The 24,994-nt window shown below is 45.4% G+C and overlaps 2 protein-coding genes across 6 annotated transcripts in view; one reads left to right on the forward strand and one right to left on the reverse strand.

Annotated features, from left to right (window-relative positions):
* scap (SREBF chaperone) overlaps positions 1-18,825 on the forward strand; it is a 27,762-nt gene extending 8,937 nt beyond the window's left edge. For all 5 annotated transcript variants that reach the window (XM_069537674.1, XM_069537675.1, XM_069537673.1 and 2 more), the window contains exons 4-23: positions 344-501; positions 1,246-1,466; positions 2,861-2,966; positions 3,473-3,645; positions 4,317-4,443; positions 6,097-6,209; positions 6,525-6,619; positions 6,985-7,083; positions 7,883-8,095; positions 8,192-8,577; positions 8,754-8,903; positions 11,353-11,554; positions 11,761-11,876; positions 12,156-12,699; positions 12,807-12,892; positions 13,147-13,229; positions 13,341-13,507; positions 13,678-13,758; positions 14,286-14,492; positions 14,576-18,825. In XM_069537674.1, coding sequence (XP_069393775.1) covers positions 344-501; positions 1,246-1,466; positions 2,861-2,966; positions 3,473-3,645; positions 4,317-4,443; positions 6,097-6,209; positions 6,525-6,619; positions 6,985-7,083; positions 7,883-8,095; positions 8,192-8,577; positions 8,754-8,903; positions 11,353-11,554; positions 11,761-11,876; positions 12,156-12,699; positions 12,807-12,892; positions 13,147-13,229; positions 13,341-13,507; positions 13,678-13,758; positions 14,286-14,492; positions 14,576-14,821 — 3,573 coding nt within the window. In that variant the 3' untranslated portion in view covers positions 14,822-18,825. The remainder of the gene's footprint in view (positions 1-343; positions 502-1,245; positions 1,467-2,860; positions 2,967-3,472; positions 3,646-4,316; positions 4,444-6,096; positions 6,210-6,524; positions 6,620-6,984; positions 7,084-7,882; positions 8,096-8,191; positions 8,578-8,753; positions 8,904-11,352; positions 11,555-11,760; positions 11,877-12,155; positions 12,700-12,806; positions 12,893-13,146; positions 13,230-13,340; positions 13,508-13,677; positions 13,759-14,285; positions 14,493-14,575) is intronic.
* The window catches only part of ptpn23a (protein tyrosine phosphatase, non-receptor type 23, a), a 13,939-nt gene continuing 7,770 nt past the window's right edge, over positions 18,826-24,994 (reverse strand). The window contains exons 18-24 of the mRNA XM_020109050.2: positions 24,510-24,841; positions 21,948-24,417; positions 21,562-21,746; positions 21,362-21,466; positions 21,077-21,215; positions 20,801-20,914; positions 18,826-20,094 (exon numbers count right to left, since the gene is read on the reverse strand). Of these exons, the coding sequence (XP_019964609.2) occupies positions 19,531-20,094; positions 20,801-20,914; positions 21,077-21,215; positions 21,362-21,466; positions 21,562-21,746; positions 21,948-24,417; positions 24,510-24,841 (3,909 nt within the window). The 3' untranslated portion in view covers positions 18,826-19,530. The remainder of the gene's footprint in view (positions 20,095-20,800; positions 20,915-21,076; positions 21,216-21,361; positions 21,467-21,561; positions 21,747-21,947; positions 24,418-24,509; positions 24,842-24,994) is intronic.

A 24,994-nucleotide genomic window follows, 5' to 3' on the forward strand; every position in this document is an offset into this window, starting at 1 on the left:
ACCCCTTTAAATGAATTAATGCATTGACTAATCTCAAACATGAATCTGAACAAAATGATGCATTTGAAGAAAAACGGTCCCTAAACTAGTTCTCAGTTGCAGACAGTCTCACTACAAACATGGAGGCTCGTACACAATGAAAGCAGATGGCAAACACAAAGGAGTAGCTCATTTTATTGTCAGCAGTAGTTTAAAATTACTGCCTCTGTGGCAGTGGGACAGGAAACGTCACAGAACACTTTCACTGCCATTAGCTCTGGTGTAGAATCAGTAATCTGACACTTTATCTGTTAATGTGCCTGCTTCAGTAGATTAAATGTGCTTGTGTGTTCATGTGCTGTAGTACCGGGGCCCTCCGGTCGCCTACATCCAGCAGGTGTTGGTGAAGGCAGCGGTGTCGCCGTGGGACAGCAGCCTGGTGCCGGTGGACATGTTTCGGTCGCCACTGGGCCGAGTCTTTACGCTGCTGGAGGAGATCCGTAACCATGTCCACGCTGACAGGTAAACATACAAGCACAGTGGTAGATTGCAAGTGGAAGAAGTTTTGAGCCCCGACAATACGACAGTGGGAAAATATCACAAGTCCTGCATTCAAATTATATGTATTTAATTTTTGTGTTAGTGTTAATATCAAAATTCATGTGCAAATGAAAATTGGCACAAATAATTTATAAGTAATTAATTACCTGTAGTCGTAGTAAAGACAGACTCAACACTTAGACTTCATCTCTCCTCTCTTGAATACTATTATTTTTAAGATGCATCGGTGTCTGTCCCCAACACGAAGCCGTTTAAAAACAAACTTGTCTTTAGTGTGTGTAGAAAAAAACTGAAAAACATCCACGGCCTTGAGTTATGAAAAAAAAAAAAAAATGAAACCCTGGCCTCTCAGTGACCATCGATCTGTTGTAAGCGATGAGCTCTCGGACTTTGTTGGGCACGTGCTGCGCTGCTCTGTTTGACAGCTGCACTGGACGCACTGATAGGAGAGCTGATTGTAGACAAGTTGTTGTTCTGCTGGAAAACAAAGAGAGAGTAGAGAACAGCTGAACCTAATGAAGGTCGTTCAATTATAAACCCACTCTAAAAACATACTGCTGTTGTCTAATTAACATTTACTTATGCTTTACTGATGGATAATTAATAGATTAATGTTGTGTCCTGCTCAGATAATTACTTGAGGAGCTCACTCCCTCTTCCTCTCACCTCCCCTCCTCTGTGTTCTCCCTGTCTCTCCTCTGTCAGCTCCGGGGTTCGAAGTCTGGAGGCGTTATGTCTCCAGGTGACAGACCTGTTTCCAGGGTTACGACGGATGCAGTCGGTGCTTCCAGAGCACGGCTGCCTGCTCGTCTCCCCCGGCAACTACTGGCAGAACCAGCGGGAGCTGTTCGACTCGGACCCCGACCTCCTCAAGACCATCCAGAAACATGAACCCAAAGGCCTGCACACCTCGGCCACGCTGCGAGGTACGTAGGGGAGGGGAGGACCAGACGGACAAGCTTCCTCTGTGCGATTGGACAAAATGAAGCATTTCTTTTCCCTGGATAAGATGTTTCTTTCATTTCCTTTTACGCGCCTAAAGGCAGAGTTCATGTAAATGTATGGCCTGTCAAATGCTCCTGTGTGCTGCTGACAGACTCACGCTTTGAGCCACTACATCCTCTTAGCTTGTAATTTTGGGAAAATATATCAGAATGATGAATCTATTTGAACTCTTGACACATTTCTGAGGAACGTCATCCATGGGAAGATTTTATCGTACAAAGAATTAGTTGTTATCAGTCTGTTTCTCAAGGTTTTATGACCTCAACCTTCAACGTTTACTCCCCACCAGAATTTCTCAGATTACAGAGACATTAATGAACTAACAGTTGACAACTTGTGATACCTCCAGTTTAGTTTGCTTCCTGCCTTGTGCCATGAGATTGCCATGACAAACAATTCCAGCCTGAAAGCATTTGATCTTCTAGCAGGGGCAGCAGCTAACAAATGCAGTCTGCTGAATCGTCAGTAATTATAATGTGTCTCCATTAAGATAATGGTCGATATGGTTTGTTTGGTCCTTTTACTGCCTCGTTGGAAGTTTATATTTCCACAAGAGTAATTGTGGGGAACTGGCGAGTAGTGAGATTAGCTGTATCAGCAAACTAAGGTTTTTTTTTTATTCTGACAAAGAACAAGTAGTTTCCTTCGTTGGGAACTTATTCAATTCTCTTAAAACTTTACCCACTGACACACTGAACCAAATCACCCCAAAGCCAGCCCAGCATTCTGCCTCAGACTCCAGCTCAAGTGATTTAGAGGTGGCAAAGATAATTCTGGAGCCGGAGTCAGGGACAGCTTGGCTGCCAGATGCAGTCGCACTGATACTCTCGTTCACACCGGGCTGATGTAAGGCCAGTCACACTGGCATGGGAAAGCCGTAAAAGAATATCCCTGCAGCCCCGGCAAAGCAGGGAGAACCCAAACTCCACAAGAGCACCCTGTATGAATTATATTAGGATTAAAAAGGGGCAGAGAGGACATTCACCTGTATATACACTGTAGTTAATTTATTATTCTTGCACATGCTGCTCTCCTGCTTAACATGTTACGTAACACCAGAATCTGACAACAGCAGCTCAGCGTGATATCAGCACAGAGATCTCAGAGCTTTCTCAAATTACAGTGGTGAGCTGGTCAGAAGAAGATGTAACTCATCCAAGGCCCAACAAGTTAATATATTTATACAGTCCACTTACCATTATTATTTGATTGTATGATGAGTAGAGCACAATAAGATATTATTGTTTTTTTACAGTGATGTGCTGCAATGTGTGTGTTTTGAGAATTATTAATTGTGTGTGTGTGTGTGTTACAGATCTTCTGTTCGGGGTCCCTGGAAAGTACACAGGGGTCAGTCATTACAACAGGAAGAGGGTGGTGACGTACACGATCACTGTGGTGTTGTCCAGCTACGATGCAAGGTGAGTAACATGTGCAATAAAAAATAATTTAATGTTGTTTCAATTGAATTTTGAGAGAAAGATTGAAAATGTCAGTATTAGCCGTCATTTCTTTACTTCCACATATTTTTTACTTATCCCCACTTTTATTCAGTTAACTCTGTTAATGCGAGTCTGCTGTGACAAATGCATGAAGTTATAATTACTTTTCTTTTTGGGTCACTCCGAGAGTTGTTCTGTGTCACATGAAGGATAAATGAATCGTGCTCTTGTTCTTCTTTAGAGGTTAGATGATGAAACATGAGGTAAAGTTTTATAAAAGCGCTGGTTTGTTTGACTTCACTTTTTGCCAGTTGAGCAAGGGCTGTTATCAATTTTGGACAGGCAGATATTTAAGGTAATTTGGTTTGAACCTCTTGCATAAACAATCCACTGTCATGTATACAAATAAGGAATTTGTGGGCCGCCTCTGTCTTGCTGCTGGGGAGGTTGATGATGATGATCTTGAGCTCTGTGTGTGTGTCCAGGTTCCTGGGCAGCCTGCGGGCGCGTCTGAAGCAGCTCCACCCGTCGGCCAACTGCAGCCTGAGAGACGACCACATGGTTCACGTCCACTTCAAGGAGGAGATCGGGATCGCGGAGCTCGTCCCCCTCGTCACAACATACATCATCCTATTTGCCTACATCTACTTCTCCACACGTTAGTCTAACTCCTCTCTCTGTCTCCTCTCTGTCTGGCTCGTGTTTCTTGTTCCTCTGAGACCTTTTTTCCGACTTACTGTCGTGCCTTAATCACGCAACCCACACTGTTAATCTATGAAAGGTGCCAAAGATCCAGGCTTATGCCGATTGCACCTTTTTATGTCCACGTGTGTTCGTGTGCCAAGGCTGTTCCTGTCTGGTGTGGGATAATCCTCACACAGGAACATTGTACACCGCTGCAAGAATTCACCCAGCTAACACCCAGCACAAACATTAGTTCAGGGAACAAACACACAAATACACAAACTATTATTCATGCTCAGACTAATAAGTTAATTCACATTTGGCACAATGCTAAAAACGTATCCTACTGGGATTTGCAAAAGTAACTCAAAATTGCTTGTAACTGCAGTTTTCATGATTTTATTTGTAGTAATATAGATTCTTATTGCACAGTGAACATTTTTTTTCTTCTTCTTTCCCAAAATCCCAATTTTTTCAAGTAAATGTTTTTTTTGCCCATTTTCGATAATGTTACACTCCTTTTTGTTTGTACAGCTATAAATTATTTTCTCTTTATTTGTGCTAAAGAACATATTGTGTTTACTGCACTGAATATCTTTACAGTGCAGGGATTTTAGAATTAATATTTGGATGTAAAACTTGCAGGTAAGATTGACATGGTGAAGTCGAAGTGGGGCCTGGCTCTGGCTGCTGTGGTCACAGTGCTCAGCTCTCTGCTCATGTCAGTGGGACTGTGCACGCTGTTTGGACTGACACCGACGCTTAACGGAGGGTAAGAAGCCCCAAGTTTACCTCTCTATAGTTTCACACTCAATCTCCCCCCTGTTTGTGTGTAGCTGCAGAGGAGATCAGAGAAAGACAATAAAACCGTGGATTCTAAAACTTCAGTGAACGTACCAATCAATGAGAGACAGAGAGCTTCCTCAGCACTTAGTGCAGAAATAATAATAATAATTTAACCAGCAAGCAATACTCACCATGTTAGAGCATGAACCAGAGAATAACTGCAATAATCGACATTGAGATGATTAATGGGAAACACTGCTCTGACATGGTGAGATAGGGCATTAGCCTCGGCAGAGGTATGCACACACTCAGAACACTGATTATTGTCAACATCAGACTATTCAGATTGTTTTTGAATGGATTTATCAAGAGTTATGTCAGAGCAATACATCTTATTATTCTAATTATTTGTGGGATATCACAGATAAATGATTGAATTCAGCTCCAGTGTCGCAGTTGGAGCGATGTCTGCAGCTTATCTATTTTACACTGAAATGTATCCTGTTAATATTTACTGTCCCAACAGGCCGTTATTGTTTCATCACTGTCTCTTATCTTTTTCACAGAAAGACAAGGACAGGTCCAACAAGATACTCTTACAGTTACACACACATACCAGCTTAGAGACTTCCCATTTCTTCTGCATTGATTTAAATGGATTTCCGTTAACGTTTACAACAACTTGGCAAAAAGTCGATGTGGACGAGAGAGAAGGGACGGGGCGTGGAAGTGGGTGGGACTAGACGAGGGGGCGGGGATGTAGCGATACGTCCAATCATTTGAGGATTATTAGAAAGCGGACGTTGTGGCGTGATAACGGCGCACAGCAATCCAACCACTGACCGAGGTCTACGCAAGTCCGCTGTAGGTTTTCCTTGTGCTTCACGTGTTTGCAAAAAACAGACATCGAGGTCAACGTATGCACACAAACTTCACATTCTGCCGACTCACGGTTTACTCCACACACAGGGCTGCTCAGATAATGGCAGCGTGTGTTTATTGTGAGCTGTGTGTGACTGAGTGCGTCTGATGTAATGTGCAGAGCTGCTCACTCCCATGTGACCCAGTTATACACTTACTTCTGGAGCTTATCACTACTCTCTAACTAATCTCTCTTCACTTTGTCAGCGCGGACATTCCCAGCAGCGAGTTGTTAGATACTGAGAAATAATTCTGAATGTAGGCGACTCGGACGGGGAAATAAAGCTTTAATTTTAACCATCACTGTCACGATGACCAGTAGAAGACATGAGTCACGTGACCTGACTGTAAATGACCATGATGATGAGCTCAGTTTATTATCAGATTAACGTTAGTATCATGTCATTGATCCAATTTTTCCTAAGGAATGTTTTCCTCTATTGCTGGAATCAATCTATAATACAAACTCCTTATGTTAATCAAACATTGATGAGACATTATGTGAACGCTGTATTTTTTTTACAATTTAGGGATTGTTAGATGATCTGATGTAACTGGGAAAAAGTGATTACAAAACCCATAAATGATGTTAAGGGGGTAATTTAATAATAAGTGAGATAATGTTGAGGATTCATATGAGCAAACATTCAGAAGTCAAACTTGCTTTTGTTCATGTAAGTTTGGATGTTTCAGCTGTTTGGCTGTTTTCTCTCTGCAGGGAGATCTTCCCGTACCTGGTGGTGGTCATCGGCCTGGAGAACGTCTTGGTCCTCACAAAGTCTGTAGTGTCCACACCTGTTGACCTTGAGGTCAAACTCCGCATTGCTCAGGGTGAGAACAGTTTGTGCTCAGTGTGTTTGTTTCAGGCCCAGAATAACATTTGTCTATTTTACTAGTTGCCAAAACATTTGTTCCGCCAAGTTTATGTCTTCATAGCTGTTTAGTAGTTTTTGCATAATCCTGCAAACAGACAAACTCATAGGCCAAGAAAAAAAACATTACCTTTTTGGATAATTCAGGTTTAAGGAGCTGATCACTACTTGTCATGCTGTTTTCTAAAAAATAAAATACAAGCAAACTTAGGGCTTTTAGCTTTTGTGTCCGACTGCATAAATCAAGCATTTTGAAAACTATTTCTTTCTGCAGGCCTTAGTAATGAGAGCTGGTCTATCATGAAGAACATGGCCACTGAACTGTGCATCATACTCATTGGATATTTCACTCTAGTTCCAGCTATCCAGGTGAGAGGAATTTGTTTGATTCGTTTCATCAGCAGAAACAAAGTATAGGAGAAAACGTTGAGACCCATGAAAACACACATCTCTCTTCTCATCAGGCAGCCGGTGTCCTACTTGTAGAACATGACAAAACTACTAGAAGTATCCAAGAAATGTTTCATAATCAAAAGGAATCACATGCTGTTAGCAGAGCATCTTATCTATTCTGGACTATTGCTTGTTTTTAAGCCTCAGGCACAGCAAAAAAGAGCAAAGAGCACTGTTGTGTGAAGCTAACTGGTCAAGCCACTTGTTTGTCACATGGATAAATAATGTATTTTGTATTTTTAGTTTGACATCTCTGGTATCTGTGTATTTTATCTTTCTAGGAGTTCTGTTTGTTTGCGGTTGTGGGGCTGGTGTCTGACTTCTTCCTGCAGATGTTCTTCTTCACGACAATACTGTCTATAGACATCCGCCGCATGGAGGTGACCACACACACACACACACACACACACACACACACACACACACACACAACCCGAGTGTGTAACTCTTATGAAGTCTAATGATAATATTTAAGTCACAGATATAAATCAGAATAATCCACCAAGCATTGTGTAGATTCTTTTTGACTGTTGGACAAAACAGTATGACAATCAAAAATAAAATCTGATATTTAAACACGGAGATGGCGTGAAACTCGAGCTAACAAACACAACATGTCACTTTCTGACATGTGTAGGACATAGGTGAGTTCAGGTGGAGGTGACAGGTCCACATACATTCACCACATAGTTTTCAGATTACTGTTTTCCCGAATGTGCACGTCTCGTTTAAAACCTCTTAATGTTTAAAACTTAATGCACTCACACTCACACACTGAAACCTTTTACTGGACTTACCTCCATGCCCGGCTAAATGAGCATTAGTACCATAGACCTATATATTTAAATACACAATAATTCAAATCCTTGTTAAATCTTAAATCCTGTGGAAAAATATGGTCTTTATGTAAAATATGTGATAAATACGTCTGTAACTCATACGACTGGTTTCATTATGGATTCATCTGTTGATTTTGTTATTTCTAACTCAGTCTGAAAATATATATAAATTTGTGTTTTCTATAAACAAAGAGATAAAACACTGGTAAATAGAAAACACTCACGTTGGAGAAGCTGACGTTGTTTTTGGCAGGAATCGAACCACGCACAGTTTGGCCCTAAAACTACTTGACTGGACTAGAAAGGAGAACAAAAGTCCAAACCGTCTTTCTCTCTTCAGCTGGCTGACTTGAACCGCCGCCTGCCGGCAGAAGCAGGGCTCCCTCCACCCAAACCAGGCCCACTGCGTCCACGTGAGGTCCCCCCTCCACCACGACCCTCGCCGCACACGATCACCCTGCAGACCCCGACCTTAAGGACCCTGAGGCTCCCTAAGAGGCTGCGTGTGGTGTATTTCCTGGCCCGCACCCGCCTGGCTCAGCGTATCATCATGGTAACAGGACTGATTCAGATCTGATAACTGTGCATTTGTACAAACTTACGCCTTTGTAGCTTCTTAATTACGTTTTCATTCCTATTTCATGTCCAGGTTGGCACGGTGATCTGGATCGGCATCCTCGTCTACACCGACCCAGCCGGGATCCGCACCTACCTGGCTGCGCAGGTGTCCGAGCAAAGCCCTCTGGGAGATCCCGGAGGAGCTGGCCTGCCTCCACACCTGGGTGTGGCCCCCGTCTTCCGGGGTGCAGATGCCACCAGCACACTCGGAATTCACCCCGCACCAGATCCAACTCCCTTACCCGAGAACCAATCGCAGGGCCACTTTGGCTCAGCCAGGGCGGGGCCCCTCCCTCAGGCCCCGCCAGCGGTGCCTCAGATCACCTGGGGGTCCGAGGACGAGGAGGGCTGGAGGAGACTGTCCTTCAGGCACTGGCCGTCGCTCTTCAGCTACTACAACATCACTTTAGCCAAGAGGTGAGAGGAACAGGACTATTTAGTTTCAGTTCGTCAGAGTCACACATCTTCACCTTTGATAGTTTCCTTATTAGAATCTCAGACTTCAACAGAATCAACAGTTAAGTGTCAAACAACAAAGATAACATGTTAACGGGCGGCACTTTAACAAAGCTCCGACTTTGTCCTCTTTTCAGGTACATCAGCATCCTGCCCGTCATTCCCGTCACCGTTCACCTGAGCCCCCAGGAGGCCATTGAGACACGTCACCCTCAGGACACGAGACATCCTCCACCACCCATCCCCAAAGTCTCTGCAGATCTACAGACTGACCTCACTCTTTACAAGTCAGTGCACTTGAATACACATCCTTGAAAGGCTTCTGATATCACCGATTCCTCTGACACACTTCAGAGCTTGTGTGCACTGTGTTGTGTGGTGGGAAGGACGGACGTGTCATCAGTCATAGTGTTGCAACATATATTCAACCAGACAGTTTGAATAGCTCATAGGAACTCGTCATTGCAAAACCACTACAAGGGAGAAACATTTAGCTGTAGTTTCATAATACTAAGCAGAAAGGCAACGGAATAATCTGATCATAGATTAGCTGTGTTTAAACATCTGTACAGTTTTATTACGGTTTTATAAAACTCATGTTGTGAAGTTTCTAAAAAGCTTTCAGCTCCTTTAACTCGTTACATAAATATTTTACATTTTATAACTTTAATCACAATGAAACCAGGCTCTTAAAATACTGTCATTTGTTGCACTTATCAATGCTTCCATAAATTTAAATCATTAAAAAACGCACAGAGTCCATTATGAAAACAGGCCACAGAACATAAAGGTGTCTTCATTGGGGCTTTTCATATCAAAGTGTCATTAAAACCGATCATTAAACTGATCAACATTAAAACCTTCCTGCTGTCGTCCCTCAGCTGGAGCTGTAAAGTAGAGTCCAAGGTGATCTAAGGCCAAGGTCATGTGTGGCTGTCATATTTATAACCAGCACAGATTGAAGATCAATACTGGTTCTTCCTTTTTTAATAAATTACTATTACTAATACTCAGGAGATTTTTAAAAAGGATTTCCACTGCAGAAACTTTTTACGCCCGCGAAAGTTTCTTCTTGTAGGGTAGTACTTCACAGATGTCCAGGAACATGCCTGGACCTGTATGTCAGTGTTTTATTTCATCTAGTCAGTCTCAACAATAGCTCGTAAGGTCACTACCTGTGTTTTATGAGGTTAGAATGATGGTTTTTCTACAGTGTATAGGAAGCTTTTCTTTTTCATCTGGAGGAAGAGAATAAAAGACTGAAGGGTGCGTGAAGTGCACTGTGTCAAGTGTCACTGGAGTGATTGTTATCTCATCTGAAGCAAAAATAGAGACAAAGAAAGAGGAGGTGAAGGAAGGGAGGACATCTGTTATCGTTTGCTTTCAGGATCCCATCTGTGATGTAACGGACAAAAGGGTTCATGTGATGAATTATGATTAAAAACACACAGTAAAAAAAACAAACGCATCACAAGCTGTTACAACATCATCCACGGAAACCTGAAATAGAGGAGACATGGTTGCAGCGGCAAAACAAGCTTAAGAAGTTTAGTCAGCTTTGTCCTGGAAATTGAGGGTTAATCTTCATATTACAAGTGGATTTTGGGCCATAAAATTCTCTCTTAAGAGAAGTTCGGCTTTGGAAGCCGTTAACTTGAAGGCGAGGTTTTACCTTCGATTGAGCTTTCAGCGCTGCGTTGTGTAAGCCGGCGTCATGTAGTCAACCCAATTGCCAAGTGGAAGGTTGAGTCGTGTGTTTCATCTTTGGACAGTTGATACGGGGGTTATCAGCTGTAGCTGGGTCAGGGTCGTGACCTTCACAGTGGGAAGAAGCAGCTGAGTTTATGGCTTGTTTGGATGACCCTGAAACTGAGAGAAGGTCAGTGTGACAAAGGTCAACACAGAGAGAAGCAAACAGAGAAAAGATAATGGAGGAATCCTTCACTGTACGTGTGATCGGTCCATGTTTATTATTCGAGTACTGACAAGAGACCTTGTTATCTCCCCGAAGAAATCACGCGAAGTATCGTCAGAAACAACAACAAAACAATTCTCCGTCTTAAGTTTCGACAGAGTGACACAACGTGACGTATGTTTACGGGTTCCAGCCTCTCGTCTTGTTTCAGAGGTAACAGGGTTTTAATGGACTGGTGTTTCAAACAGAGTCGCAGGTCTCACTCGTCCGGCAGGTTTCAACAGCACTGTCTGGACACATTCCTGTGTAAATGGTGGGGCAGTGTCTGTGTGTGTGTGTGTTTAACCAATTTGTTTAGTTCTTTGTCTACGAAGGACAGTCCTCGCACAAATAAATAAACACACACAGTAAATAGACTCATAGTGTTAGAGGTGCAGATATGTATATAATTATCGAATACTATCACGTTAACAACAGTTTAGAATGAATGAGTTGATGAGGTTTGCATTGACGAGCTGACGTGAAGAGTTGGAGTCAGTTATGAAGAGAGTGTGAATTCACCCTTTGAAATAAATGTTGTTTCACATCCAACTGTCTGAACGTGGAGATCGTGAAGACTGAGCGCAGCCTGGTCATTTACTTGGTTCTAATATACTTATTATTATTGTTAAATCTAATGTTTTACAGTCATTTGTCACAGTTGTGGTGATAAAAAATCTATGGCACAAGTTTGATGAACAAAAATGAAAATATGACCAGTACAGTGGTCAGTTAACACAATGTATGTGTATAATGGGATTTTTCTTGTTTGTCTTATCCAGGGTGGCGTTTCTGGGCCTGGCTGCGGGCGTCCTGCTGGTTCTGCTGCTCTTCTGTCTCTACCGCGTTCTTTGCCCACGTAACTACGGTCAAAACGGTGTCACCCATGGACGCCGGCGCCGAGGGGACCTGCCCTGTGATGATTACGGTTACTCGCCCCCTGTCAGTGAGATCTCACCACTTCTGTTGAGGGGCCACAGCATGGTGAGAGCGGACTCCAATACAGAAATCACATACAAATGGTTTGCAACAAAAACCACCAGGGGACTGATTTCAAAATGAACTCTTAGACGATTAAACTGTCGCCCACACATATAAAGTTAGAGGGTATTAGTAATAAACAAAATAATTCAAATCTTGTTCATTTGTTGTCATCAGATCGAGTCAGTTTGTTTCTTTCTGTCCTGCAGGATATCGAGTGTTTGGCCAGTGACGGGATGCTGCTGGCGAGCTGCTGCCTGGCCGGACAGATTCGTGTTTGGGACGCCCAGACTGGAGACTGTCTGACCGTCATTCCGAACCACAGGTGAGAGCTTCAAGATGAGAAAGTTTTACAGCAGCTGCTTTGACACTTAGTGCTGTCTTGTGGGTAAAAGATTGTGACACAGTTTTTAAATGAACCCAAACAAACGGTATGTCAGTATTTATTTATCTGCTGAAATCGATATGATACATGCACATGGCCGTGTTGCTGGCCCAGCCACGCTTCCTTGGCGGTCCTGAGTCTTTCTCAGGACAGATGGGATATGTAGCCCCTTCAACAAGTTCTCGGTAACGCTAACTGAGAACTCTGTCTCGGTTTCAGGCTGAGACGGAGCAGCAGCGGCTGCTGGGAGCAGCGGGACGGCTGGGACAGCATGAGTGGAACCGCAGAGCTGGAGGGTTTAGGCTCTGACGGCTGCGACCGCTGCAACCCTGGTGACGGCCTCTCAGAGGACGAGGCGTACCCACTGAGACGCCGCACTGCCCCCGCCCGGCTGACCCTGTTCACCGACCAGCCCGATCTCACCCCGCTCATCGACACCAACTTCACCTGCCAGCCGCCCTCTCACCTCTCCTTGCCCCCCAGGGGAGGGTTTGACTTTGGCGGTCTGGTGGAGCGCGCCTACTTGGAGCACGAGCCCCCTTCTCCCTCTGGTCACCCCTCTCCTTCCTCAACCTCCTCCTCGCCGCCCTCAGCACCTCAACTCCAGAGGAGACCCAGCCTTGGGGATGCAGCCGGCGCCTTTACCCAGGAAAGAGTCTCCACAGCAGGAATGCAGGCGACGGCCGACTGGGAAAGCTCCGTCTGGGCCCTGGAGCTGAGAGGGAATCTGATAGCTGCTGGGAGGAGCAGCGGTAAACTGGAGGTGTGACATTTTACACATTCTTCTTCTTTCACTCACAATAAAACAATGAACACACCTTCATTCACCAGATGATGGCTCAATAATTTGAACACTTGACTTGTTTGCAGCTGTGGGATGCTGTGGAGGGCTCGTTACGCTGCAACAATGAAGACGGTGTATCGGGGATCACAGCTCTCGCCTTCCTCAACAACAGGTTACTCACACACAGTAGTAGTAGTTGTTATTATGGCTCCACGCCTGTGACACCCAGTGGCCAGAGACATTCATTTTCTGCTGTTTCACTGCTGCATGCTAAACACATACATAAAAACATATGGTCTGTTGGCAGCTGGTTTTCTCGAAGTGAATAAACTACAGTTCCAATGTGCCGACTTCAGGCAGAAACCTGGACACCAGCTGATCCTCACTTTACACATTTCATTGATTCATGTGTTTCTTCCTCCTCAGAATCGTAGCGGCTCGACTGAACGGGTCTCTGGATTTCTTCACTGTTGAGATAAACAAACCTCTGGGTCTGCTGCAGTACAGAGGTGAGTCTCTCTGCCTGCTATTGTTTTTGAATTGTGTATTTGTGCAGCCACGTAAGTTCTTTCATATTTCCTGATCATTTATTTAAGAGATGGTTTGTTAACCTCCTGCAGGTGCACCTGGACGAGGCAGCATGCCTCCGTCTCCCTGTTACAGCAGCGAGGACGCGATCAGCGTCCAGCTCACGCGCTCGATACAGTGCGCTCACCACAAGCCCATCACGGTGCTGCGAGCGGCCGCCGGGAGGGTCGTCACCGGCAGCCAGGACCACACAGTCCGGGTAACAGGCCTGTTTTTACCCAGAACAAAACTTAACTTTCACTGCAGAGATCTTACTGATATATTGGAGTTAATATACCAATAATCCTGATTAACCACAAAGCTTTGAAAAGAATTTACAGATCTCAGTCGCATTCAATCCTCACAAATCTGTGTGTGATGCTTTGTCAGGTTTATCGTCTGGAGGACTCGTGCTGCCTCTTCACGCTGCAGGGCCACTCAGGAGGGATCACTGCCATCTACATAGACCAGGTGAGGGTCACTGTACGCTTCCCATACTACATCCAGGATCAAACACACACACACACACACACACACACACACACATAAAACATTAATATGTGGAGACTTTGCATTGATGATATTGTTAAATTTTAAATGCAAACACGAGACCTTTTGTATTTGGGCTTTAAACTAAATTGTATTTATTTAATATAATCTATTTGTACATCTTAATCATTTTATTCTAATTTATTTGTTTATTTTAGATTATTTTCTTAGTTTAGTCGACTGCTCTCTTTTAAAACTTTATTATTCAATATATTTTTTTGTCTTTTTTGAAGCTATTTAGTCTTTTTTGGTTTGTTTGCACGAGAAGTGCTGAACGGATAAAGGCTGATTTATTATTATTCTACGGGATGTTGCACAGTTCATGTTAGAATAAAACTTCAGACTAAAACATTAAAACACAGAAATATACTTAAAATAGAAAATATCTGAAAATGTCACTGAAAACCTTTTTTAAAGATTTTTTTTGTGACTGTCTTTCTCTGTCTCAGACGATGGTTTTGGCGAGCGGTGGGCAGGACGGCGCCATCTGCCTGTGGGACGTCCTGACAGGGAGTCGGGTCAGTCATGTTTACGGTCACCGTGGCGACGTCACCTCTCTGGTCTGCACCACCACCTGTGTCATCAGCTCAGGACTGGATGACCTCATCTGTATCTGGGACCGCAGCACGGGGATCAAACTCTACTCGATACAGCAGGTTTGTGTTTGTCAGAGGAATAATCAGAGTATAACCATCGATAATAATTTTATATTCACCTAACGTCTCTCTGCTCTCAACAGGAGGTGGGATGCGGCGCCAGTCTGGGAGTGATCTCGGAGTCTCTCCTGGTTACCGGGGGCCAGGGCTGCGTCTCCTTCTGGGACCTGAGCTTCGGGGACCTGCTGCAGACGGTCTACCTGGGCCAGAGCAGCGACGGCCAGGGCGTCCGGCAGCTGCTGGTGCTCGACAACGCCGCCATCGTCTGCGACTTTGGCAGCGAGCTGAGCCTGGTGTACGTGCCCTCGGTGCTGGAGAAACTTGACTGAGGTGGGGCGGACGGGAACAGATGCTGGGGAGCTTGTTGGAAAAAAAAAAAACTTGATCATTCCGACTTTCCCAGCTTTTGGTTTTTTTTTTCACTTTCTTTTGTTGTTTCTGATCCGGATGAGACACTTTTCATTCGACCGGTTTCTATCTGCAATGTTCTTTAACTTTTTTATAGGCGTGGGATGTTTTAAAGCCGGGATGTAACGAGGAGCGGAACACTGTGCAACCTGCTGCATTTAGTCTGAGGAGACACTCGGCACAGACGACTTGATATCTCCGTCGGGTGTCGATCAAGAAGAAGCTGGATGTTTGGCACCTAACGAGGATCCGGCAGTCACCGGTTTGTGCTTTTTGTTTGCTCGCGTTCGTTTTGTGGCGCTGCCCTCTATGCTGCTGAAACGGGTGGGGCTTCACAGCGACCCGCCCAGAGAGGAAGATGAAACCCTCTCTCTTTATTTTTTAATATTCCCGCTGCCTCGTTCGCTCGAGCGCAGCCGGCGTGAGCTCAGCAGGTTTACAGCCTGTCGTTATAATCTGAGCAGTCATATGTAAGTGTGTGTGTGTGTGAGCGTGTGAGTGTGGTGGAGATGAATGAATGAATGAGTCAAGCCTCTTTTTATGGCAAAACACTGCTGAGAACAAAACATGTTGTGAATGAAGCGTGTGTGAGGGAGAAGTGATGATCACTGTACAAAGGAAACCTCCAGAGGGGACTGTTTTTATATGTATAAATCTATTATTTATTAGCGATACTTTTTGGAATAACAGTTTGTTTATTAACAGCTAATCATGGCTCTTAAACAAGAACATAATAATGTGTAGAAATGTAAGGTGGGGATCATATGTTTGGCGGGGGGCTGGGGCGCTGGGTATAAAATGATTATTCTTGTTTTTCTGTCGTGGAGGTGGGGGCGGTCGGGGAAGAGGTGCCCCAGCCTCGGCCTCTGATTCTGGGGGTTCTGACGCTGTACGAGGGGCCCCAGTGTGCTACACCTTCAGGCTACCTCCATTTTCCAAACTTGCTTGAATTGTAATTGACAATATTGACGTTGTCCTGCGCAGGCTGTCATTGGCCGACGTCATGTTTACATTGGCTACCGTATTCTTTTCTTCTTCTTTTTTATAAATAGTGCCCTTAAGAGATTTTTTTGTTGTTGTTCAAAACACGGTTAACTATAAAACTTCAGTTTAAACAGTTTCCATTTCAGCCACAAACTAAAAGATAACTTCCAGCTCTCAGTCCATTTCGTCGTCGTTGTTAAACTTTGCTGGAGTTGTATTAAAACCTGTCGCCTCTTGCTGCAGCCAGCTAAATGAAATGTGAATTATAAATAACACTGTATATAAGCTGCAAATAATTTAATGGCCAAGAACTTTACATTCCAACAAGCTTCACGTTAAACATATAATTCAAGATTAGAGCCCGACGGGGAGAAATCCTTTGGACAGAGAAATGTAATGGCGGCTTGATATTTTATAATCAAACCTTAAATTTGAATATAAATAACAATTAAAAGAAAACACAAATACAAACAAATATACAGAACTTGACGTTTTTAACTTGAATGTTAACAAATTTAGTTTGTAAAATAGAAGTTGTGACAAACATGTCAAAGGCTGATATCGGCCGATATTATCGACCCATCGATAACTTGCTCGGGCTCTAATTAAAGCGATGACGATAAGCAGCATGTTAAAGACCGTGAGCTCTGTCCCGTCACAGAACAACAGAGGTGCACAGATGTCAAGAGCTGGAAAGTGAAGCGATGTAAGCTGCTGATTGTGATCGTTGTAGTTTCGTGTAAATGTGCTCGATGCTACAAATCCTCCAGCTGTAAGAATCCGATATTCTTTGAGTCATTGAACTTCTACTAATTGACAAGTTTCATTGAAAAGTTAAACAGTGTTTCAGTTTAAATAATATTCCTCCCGCTGTCCAGAGATGAAGCCAAAATATCCCAGATACGAACGCCGCCATGTTGCGCTGATGATCTCGTTTACAGAGTTTTATTCCATTTTAAATCGTCAAATAACTTATTAAACCCAAACTTACCAGAGACCTGAACAAACATCAGTGTGGTGAGACCGACCTTAAATGACAGAAACCATGTTTGAGAAACATTTATCGAACTTTGTCTTTTTATTTAGGTCCATGAACCATTTGCTAACGTGGAGGTCGTGTTTATGAACAGTCTGTGTGTATAACTAGTTAAATGCCTTTTTAAAACATGGTCTAATAACATTAAGATAGAAGTAAATCTAGTGTTCAGATGATTCAAGTAAAGTTTCTCCAAATCTTACAATCCTGGAAATTTACAATCAACCAACACGTTTGTTGTTGTTATTTTAGTCGGTGCCTGAACTTCGTCTCTTTACTCCGATAACCTGCAGAGAGAATGTTTTCCTCTTCAAGACGTTTCCCACGAGTAACTCCAACAACATCCAGAATGTATTTCACTTTTCAAATCTTCCATCATCTACCGTCAATGTGCGTTTATCGAATGTAGGTGTGTCGAACAAACCCGTTAAATAAAACCAGCGACCGAATCCTTCACAGAATCGAATCTTAACACTAATTCAATGCACTTTTAACGCCAGTAATGCAAACGTCAGCGTACACACAGAAACATTTGGAACGGTTACGAGTTGACAACGCATCCAGGTCACAGGTCTGGTTTCACAGGAGTGTAGTTTTCATTCTGCTCAAAATTTTTCATTTTGTTTGGAAATAACCTCTAAAACGTTTGAAGATGCATTCAAACTGTTGACTCCCGACTGAAACCTCATTATCTCAGCTGCACATTGGTGGTAGTTTCAGGTTTTCATCCCTTTTTGTTACTGTACAGCGACTGTAAACCACATTTAAATCCACTAGATCCACATTTTTATTTTGATCGCTATCAAACTGCACAATCATAAATATCCGTCCCCTAAATATGCCTGATTTTGTTCAACAAAACCCATGAATTATGGTGAGAGTGTTAAAGATAAACGCCGGATCTCACGATGATTAATGATAAAAACAAATCCTGGATCTGCCCTAAAGTTAAATGGGTTCTTTCTTGACCCATGTTCCATCCAGTCATTCAGTTTTGTGGAAATCCGTTAAGTAGTTTTCATGTAATCACGTTAAAAGAAATAACCCAACCGACAGACGTTCAGCAGAAATCAGACCTGCGATCTCCTTGGTAACCGTGTTAACGATTTAACTGATTTTCTTTCAGAAACGGACGATAAAGTTTTAGAAACAGGAAAACGTGTAGGTTTTTAGTCAGACAGAAATTTAAACTTCTGTTTTCTAACAAACAAACAAACAAACAAAGCCATTAAAAAAACATGTGAATTTGACTTAAAGCTTAAGTGAGGCATTCTGGGAAATTCATTGATTATCTGCTCAATCGTTTGTTGAGGTGTTTTCAGAATTGTCAAAGATAAGAATATATTCTTTCCGCAGCCTCAGACAGGAAGTCACAGTGTCATAGAACATGTCGTAAAACTGCCTCTGACCTGGTTTGTTAATCTTCTCATCCAGAAAATCCTCGGCCAGAACGTGAGCTAAAGCAAAACGGCCCACAAGTGTTTATTTTGGGGAGGAAGCTGCTGAAGCTTCCAGTGAATGTTTTCATCGCATACAGGCTTGAGCTGATAACAACCGATATTCACCTGCACCTCGTCGCATCGTGACTATGCTTCTGTCTGATTCATCGAACTTCGCTGCTGCAGCTGCGTCTGAACATGTCAGACGTTTGTAGCCGCAGTCTTGAAAAAACGTTTTCACAAAAACAAATATTTAACATTTGCGATCCAAATCTAATCGACCGTAGAGAAAATCTATTCTATGAATCCACTCGTCTGCTTCCTCCCCTCCAGCGTCCTCTCTTCCTTGGCAGGCTGCAATCTACGCAGGCTGTAGTAGTGGAGGTAACTTATTTACTATTTTGTAACACAGACAAATGCAAGACTTTGTACTAATTTTCAAATAAAGAGGCTTTGATACCACAAAGTTTGTCTACTGGATTTATTTGATATCTTTACAATAATAAATGATTAGTGACACTTTTTTTTGGGATAGGCTAATTTTATTTAAGATATTTACAGTGTTACAGACAAAGACAAAGAAAAATAATCAACTTGTTAGGTCGTGCTGATTTGTTTGCTGCTGTGTTACAGTAACTACTGAGCTACACGCACTGATTGAACTGTGGGGGGGGGGGGGGGGTGTCATGTCTTGTAAAAGCTGCTTCAACGCTACGCACACGTTATTCCAGTCAGTAAAACACAGAGCAGGAAGGGGGAAGCTGAACACGTCACAGCCTGGTGATGCCTTGACGAGGCTGACGATGGAGTGCATGCTGGGATTTTGTTTTTAGGGGGGCCGGGGCCCAGATCTGGTGCTGGAAGTGCAGAGCAGGTTCCATCCATCACGGACATAAAAAGAAAAGCAGCAAAGAGCAACAGAAAGAATGAACGGATACAGACGAGTGCATAGTGATCTGGTCCCAGAAGCCACCAGTGATGGAAGGAGAAGCAAAGTGTGTTTCAGGTATCAAACCCCCGACAGTCTGCCACCAGGCACATCTTGGTAATCAACACATCTCCCAGGATTCAGCTTGTTTTTTCTGTTTCTCTTAAAAGCAGGATTGGAAAGGGTGACAGGCCTCTAGTGACGCCTAGTGGTAGAGTGAGAGAAAGGCAGCGCTCTGTGGACTCATTGCTTGTTGAGGCTCCAGAGGGGGTCCAGGCTGCAGAGCGGGTCGTCACCTTTATCCCCTCGAGTCCCGTGGAGACCCTGACCTTCCACCGGCTGCAGGAAGCTCTGCTTGGTCACCCGCTGCTTCCCCCGGCCCCCTCCCTCCATGGAGAAGGCCTCTGGTGTCAACGAGGCCAGCAGCTCCAGAGAAGAAGGAGCAGAGGAAGCGGGAGGTGGGACAGCCTCTGGGGCTGGTTGGTGGTCGGCTGCTGGAGGGGAGGCCAAGAGGACATCCATGCCGTTGGGAGGAGGTGGAGAGTGGGCAGGTGAGGAGAGGGGCGGGCTGAAGGAGGAAAGGGGCAGGGTATCTGTCGGCGGACCAGCGTCCTGGAACAGCTGGATGTCACCCAAAGAGTCGAGGTCGGGTAAGATGGTGCCGACCGGCTCCTCAGTCTGCTCCATGGCAGGGTCTGTGGCGCTGGGGGGTCGGATGCTGAGCTTGGCGATGGTGGCTTGGATGGAGCTGATGGGCATGTCTCCGCCCAGGACGATATCCTGCTGCGACTCCTGTCTCGGGTAAGGCTGCAGAGAGACGGTTCAGACAGGACAGAAACGTTCAGATTAAACAGAGGAGACGCTCGGAGAAATGAAACGGCCTCGATCTACTGAAGTAACAGAAGTACCTTGAACTCGTAGAAATCCTTCGGAACAATCAGGTGCACAAAAGTGTAAACAAATAAAACGTTAAAGTTCAGATGAAGACGACTCGACAGTCTGGAGCTGAACTACAGGAACAACTACGGCTCAACTTCAACAGTGGCATTTTCAAAGGTGAGGAGATAAAAGAGTCAGTTCACCCACAGTTCTTCTCATGAAGACTTTAATCTGTTTTGTATTTATGAATATGTTGTTCTGCCTTTTTACACGATGACCTTTTACTATGAATGTTGTTTTTCTTTAAAGATACTTTCAGAAATGCACTTAACTCGAGGGATCGTATGTGAGAATGCAAATGTCCAAACGAGATTAATGGGACACTCTCCAGCCAGGACCAAGTAAAATCATCACATAGAACTGGTGTATTTTCTACTTATTTTACCTTTCAAGTAAAAATGAAAAACATTTACTGGTCCCAGTTTCTTCAACACCAGTATTTTCTTCTATTTTACTTCACTGTACATGGGACAGATTTCTTTTGAATCTGGAATGTTGGTGGGACAATAAGAACAAATTGATTACCCCCTCAAGCAGTTTCTAACTCCCACACCACATGAACTATTCGACAAACCTTTGCCGCTGCAGAGTTGGTGTTCTTGCTGCAGGTGGCGGTGGTGATGCCGTGGCGCTGAAGGACGTGTTCAGCGTGTTTCAACACGGCCTCATAGCAGAACTTCAGGTGCAGCTGGAGACGAGACACAGAGGAGGACGTTAATACGAAGCTTCTAATATCTGAGAGTCTTTTCACCCTCAGATGTTAAATTAAATTGAAAAAACTGTTATAAATGAATAATCATTAACTTATAACATGCATCATATGTGTTCACCAAATTTCTGGGTGTCTGACCTTCTCCTGTAGCATGTTCTTCCTCTGCTGTCTCATCTTCTTCACCAGCAGGGGGAGATCTGGGATACCGTTTCCCGCCTCAAGCTCCTGCAGAGCGGCGTACAGCAGACAGAAGGCGCCGGTGCGTCCGACACCCGAGCTGAGGCAGGAAACAGACAGGTTAGTGTTAAAAATGTGCAGGAGCCCTGTAGGATTCAAGAAACACTGCTTCTAAATCACAGACCATGATCCCTCACACAGACAGGATGTTATCGGCTGGTGTTAACCTCTATTTAGACTAGATACCTGCAGTGCACCACAACAGGTGTGTGTAAGGGCCTCTGGTGGAGGTAGTGTCCATGAACCTCCTGGATAAATCGGAGCAGGTTGCTCTTACTTTCAGGAAGACCCCTGAGGACAAACGGAGAAATGATGACGACTCGTGTGAAACATTTGTTATGTAAGAGAAAATATTTTATATTACGAGTAAAAAGAACTGGACTTACAGCTCCGGCCAGGAGGTGAACTGGAGATGGACGACAGTGCGCTTCAGGCTTTGGTCGCGGTACTGCAGGCTGATCATTCGCTCCACGTGTGTCGGTGCCGTCTTCTGCGTGGTGAGGCTGAGTGTGATTGGACCCTGAGAGAGCTGCTGGCCGCGCTCTGTTGGGAAGTAGCGCAGAACTTTTCCCTGAGAAAGACAACAAGATAAGAACGTTAAAAACAGACAGTAACTTATCATTTACTTATCGAATAGTTCAATAAGTAAATGATATAAACAGTGGGGGCTGTGTTCCAACATTATAAAATTATAGATATTATCTGAATCTGAAAAAATATTTAGGGAAAAACAAACTGTAAGACTAAAAGTTAACAAAACTAAACTTGGTACCTTATCAAGTTCCTGCTCTGACACCAACATGACTATCAGAGACACCTTCTGCTCGTACACCATCAGCCAGAAGTCTGCCGCTGTGCCGCTGAGAGGAGCTTGTGTGGCAATAAGGCGTGGGCAGTACGGTGACAAGTCCTCCACATAGCTGGCATTGATGTAGTCATCTTTGCCTGACTGCAGCAACACACGGTTGAGATCGTAGGGCATGACGTCCTGGTGACGGTTCTTCATGGTGTAACAGCGGGCAATGGCGATGGACAGCTGACGGGCATCTTTTTCCTGCTGTTCCTGGAGCTCTTTCCAGCGGGCGTCCAGCACTGATAGGCCACCTTCAGTCTCACAGGGGTGCTCCAGGGAATCTACTTGGGCTCTATAACGTTCCAGTTCACTATGAAGGCGGGCAACACGCTCTGGAGCTTGGTATGGGTCACCCTGGATCAGGAGAACTCCCTGCGCGCTTTTCTTCCGACGCTCCCTGTCCTGTGGGTCAGCTTTAGTCGGTTGCAGGACATTGGTCGGGGCCTTGGTGCCTCCAGGTTGGCTCTCTGGGCTTGAGGAGAGGAGGTCGTCTGTGCTAGAGTTCTGGCGTTGAAAAAGCGACGTGGAGGGAGAGACAGCAGAGGGAGAGGGAAGAGTAGATGCTGCTGTGCCTCCAGGGGTGGGGGCTGGTGTGGGTCTCTGCTGGGGGTTCAGACCCAGAGATGTAGGGCCTGGAGAGGGAGATGGAGAGGGGGAAGGTGAAGGGGAAGGAGGGACGGTGTTGGGTGGTTGGGCAGTTGAGGGACCTCCAGGAGAGGGCTGGATCATGTGCTGAGCAGAGGGAGCATGAGGTCCATGGGGTCCCATGGCAGTGGGTTGCTGTGGGGCACTTGGAGGTACATTAGGTCCTGGAGCTGAAGGATACATAGCAGGTTGTGGATGAGTCATTGGGAGTGCAACCTGAGGTTGTTGGGGAGCTGCGGGCTGTGGCGCCAGGGGCTGCTGAGGCATCATTGGAGCCACTCCTGGGTAGCACACTCCCCCAGAGTGAGGGGGCTGAGCCTGGGGTTGACTGGGCATCCGAATAGGCTGCTGGGGCATGTTTGGTATAGGAGGCTGTCCGGGGTGGGGGTGATGCTGTTGGGGTAGAGCACCGGGGGGCATTTGTGGCATAGGGCCCCTTGGCAGGTGGACCTGAGGACCAGGGACCATATGAGGTTGTGAGGCAGGGGGCATCTGTGGGTGCATTGTTGGGTGAATGGGCTGGCTGGTGGGGGGCATGTAGTTCTGTGAGACTGGTGGCATAGGCTGACTTGTAGGGGGCATGTGGGGTCTGGGACCTCCTGGAATCTGCATCTGTGGGTGTGGTGAAATCTGCTGGGCATTGGGGGGCATTGACATCTGTTGTTGTTGTGGCAACATGTGTTGGTGAGGGAGTCCAAGGGGCATCTGTTGGTTGGGATGGGACAGGTAGGGCTGTGATACAGGGGGTGCTGGCTGAGATGTTGCAGGTATTTGGGGGTGTGCAGTTTGAGGTGGCCTCTGTATGGAGCCTGGCATCATCTGAGGGTGCTGCTGGGGCACAAATCCCTGCGGAGTCTGATAGCCTTGTGGGATCTGAGGCCGTGGATGAAAGCCATTATGCATCTGTCCTGGGAATGCCTGCTGGTACTGTGGAGGAACACCAGGCTGTTGGGGCATATATCCATGAGGGTAGGCTTGCTGGGTCTGGAGAGGAAGGTGAGGGCCGGGAATAGCCCTCGGTGCCGGCTGATAACCCTGAGGCAGCTGTTGCCCCATGGCTTGGGGGTAGTGTTGTGGATGTTTCTGCTGCTGTGGTTGGGGTCCAGGAGATTGGCTTGGGCCTCGAATCGGCATCCCTGGTTGGGGCATAAAGTGGGGATAGGCACCCATCTGTGGTGGTACAGCGTAGCCAGCTGAGACAGGGTGGTGTGGTGTTGGGGCGTAACTGGGGATCGGGGCCTGGATGCTGTCCACAGTGGTGGTCGAGGGTCGGACTGATGTGGGCGCGACAGGGCCAGGTTGGGGAGCTTGAGGAGGTGGTGGCTGATAACCTGCCACTGTTGGCATTTGTGGATGCATCTGGGGAGTCATATGAGGATGTCCTGAAGTAGGAAACTGAGCAATCCGTGCCAAAAGTTCTGGAGGAGGCAGGTTGGCGGGGAAACGAGGAAGACCAGCAGCTGGAGCACCAGGCCAGGGCAGAGAACTGCTGCCACCCAGGTTAACGCCAGGGGGGAGGAAGGCTTCAGGGCCGGGCAGACGAGTGGTGCTGAGTGAGGGAATGTCAGGGGGGAGGCTGCGGAGCTCCTCAGGTAAATCACCTCCCAAGGCCAATATGGCTGCACTGAGCTGGGCCAGTTCCGGGTCCTCCAGGCTGGAGCATGCAGAGTCAGTATCTGGAGCTTTTGGCCTCAGGGAGGGCTTTGCTGCTGTGGGTCGAGCTGGGGGCTTTTTCTGGGTCTCTCTGAGGAAAGCACAAGAAGAGCATTAAAATTAAAGATTTAGTAGTTTCACATTTAGAAGACTGAAACTCAGTAGTGTCAACATTCCCCTTACTTTTCCAGCACGGGCTTCCTCTCCTCTGCTCTCGTCTGACACAAGGCCTTCGCTTTATCCAGCAGACGGGACGCTTTGGCCTCCAGGTCATCGTAGAACTCCTTCCCTTCCTGGGATTTCTTCATCAGGTCCTCGTAGGCTTCATACGAACCCACCAGTCCCTGGACAGTGCTGTTCCACTGCTGCTCGGTCTGGCTCAGGCCCTTGCGAACTGAGGCGTACTGGACATTAGCCTCGGTCAGGGCCTTCAGGATGTTCTCCTGAGCTGCCAGGTTCTGGTCGATGTAAACCTTCACCTGCTCGTACTTCTTCAGTTGGTCCTCAAATATGCGCTGGAAGGAGAAGGTTTGGTTGAGATCTCAAATGTAAAAAAATTTAAAAAAACTTTTAAAAAGTCTTTGAGTCATGCTAACACCAGGAGTTAGAGAATTCTGTGGTCTACTTCAGACACAACACAAACAGGCAGATCTTCCTTGAATCATGTC

Source organism: Paralichthys olivaceus, chromosome 13, assembly GCF_024713975.1.
Source record: "Paralichthys olivaceus isolate ysfri-2021 chromosome 13, ASM2471397v2, whole genome shotgun sequence".
NCBI lineage: Eukaryota > Metazoa > Chordata > Actinopteri > Pleuronectiformes > Paralichthyidae > Paralichthys > Paralichthys olivaceus.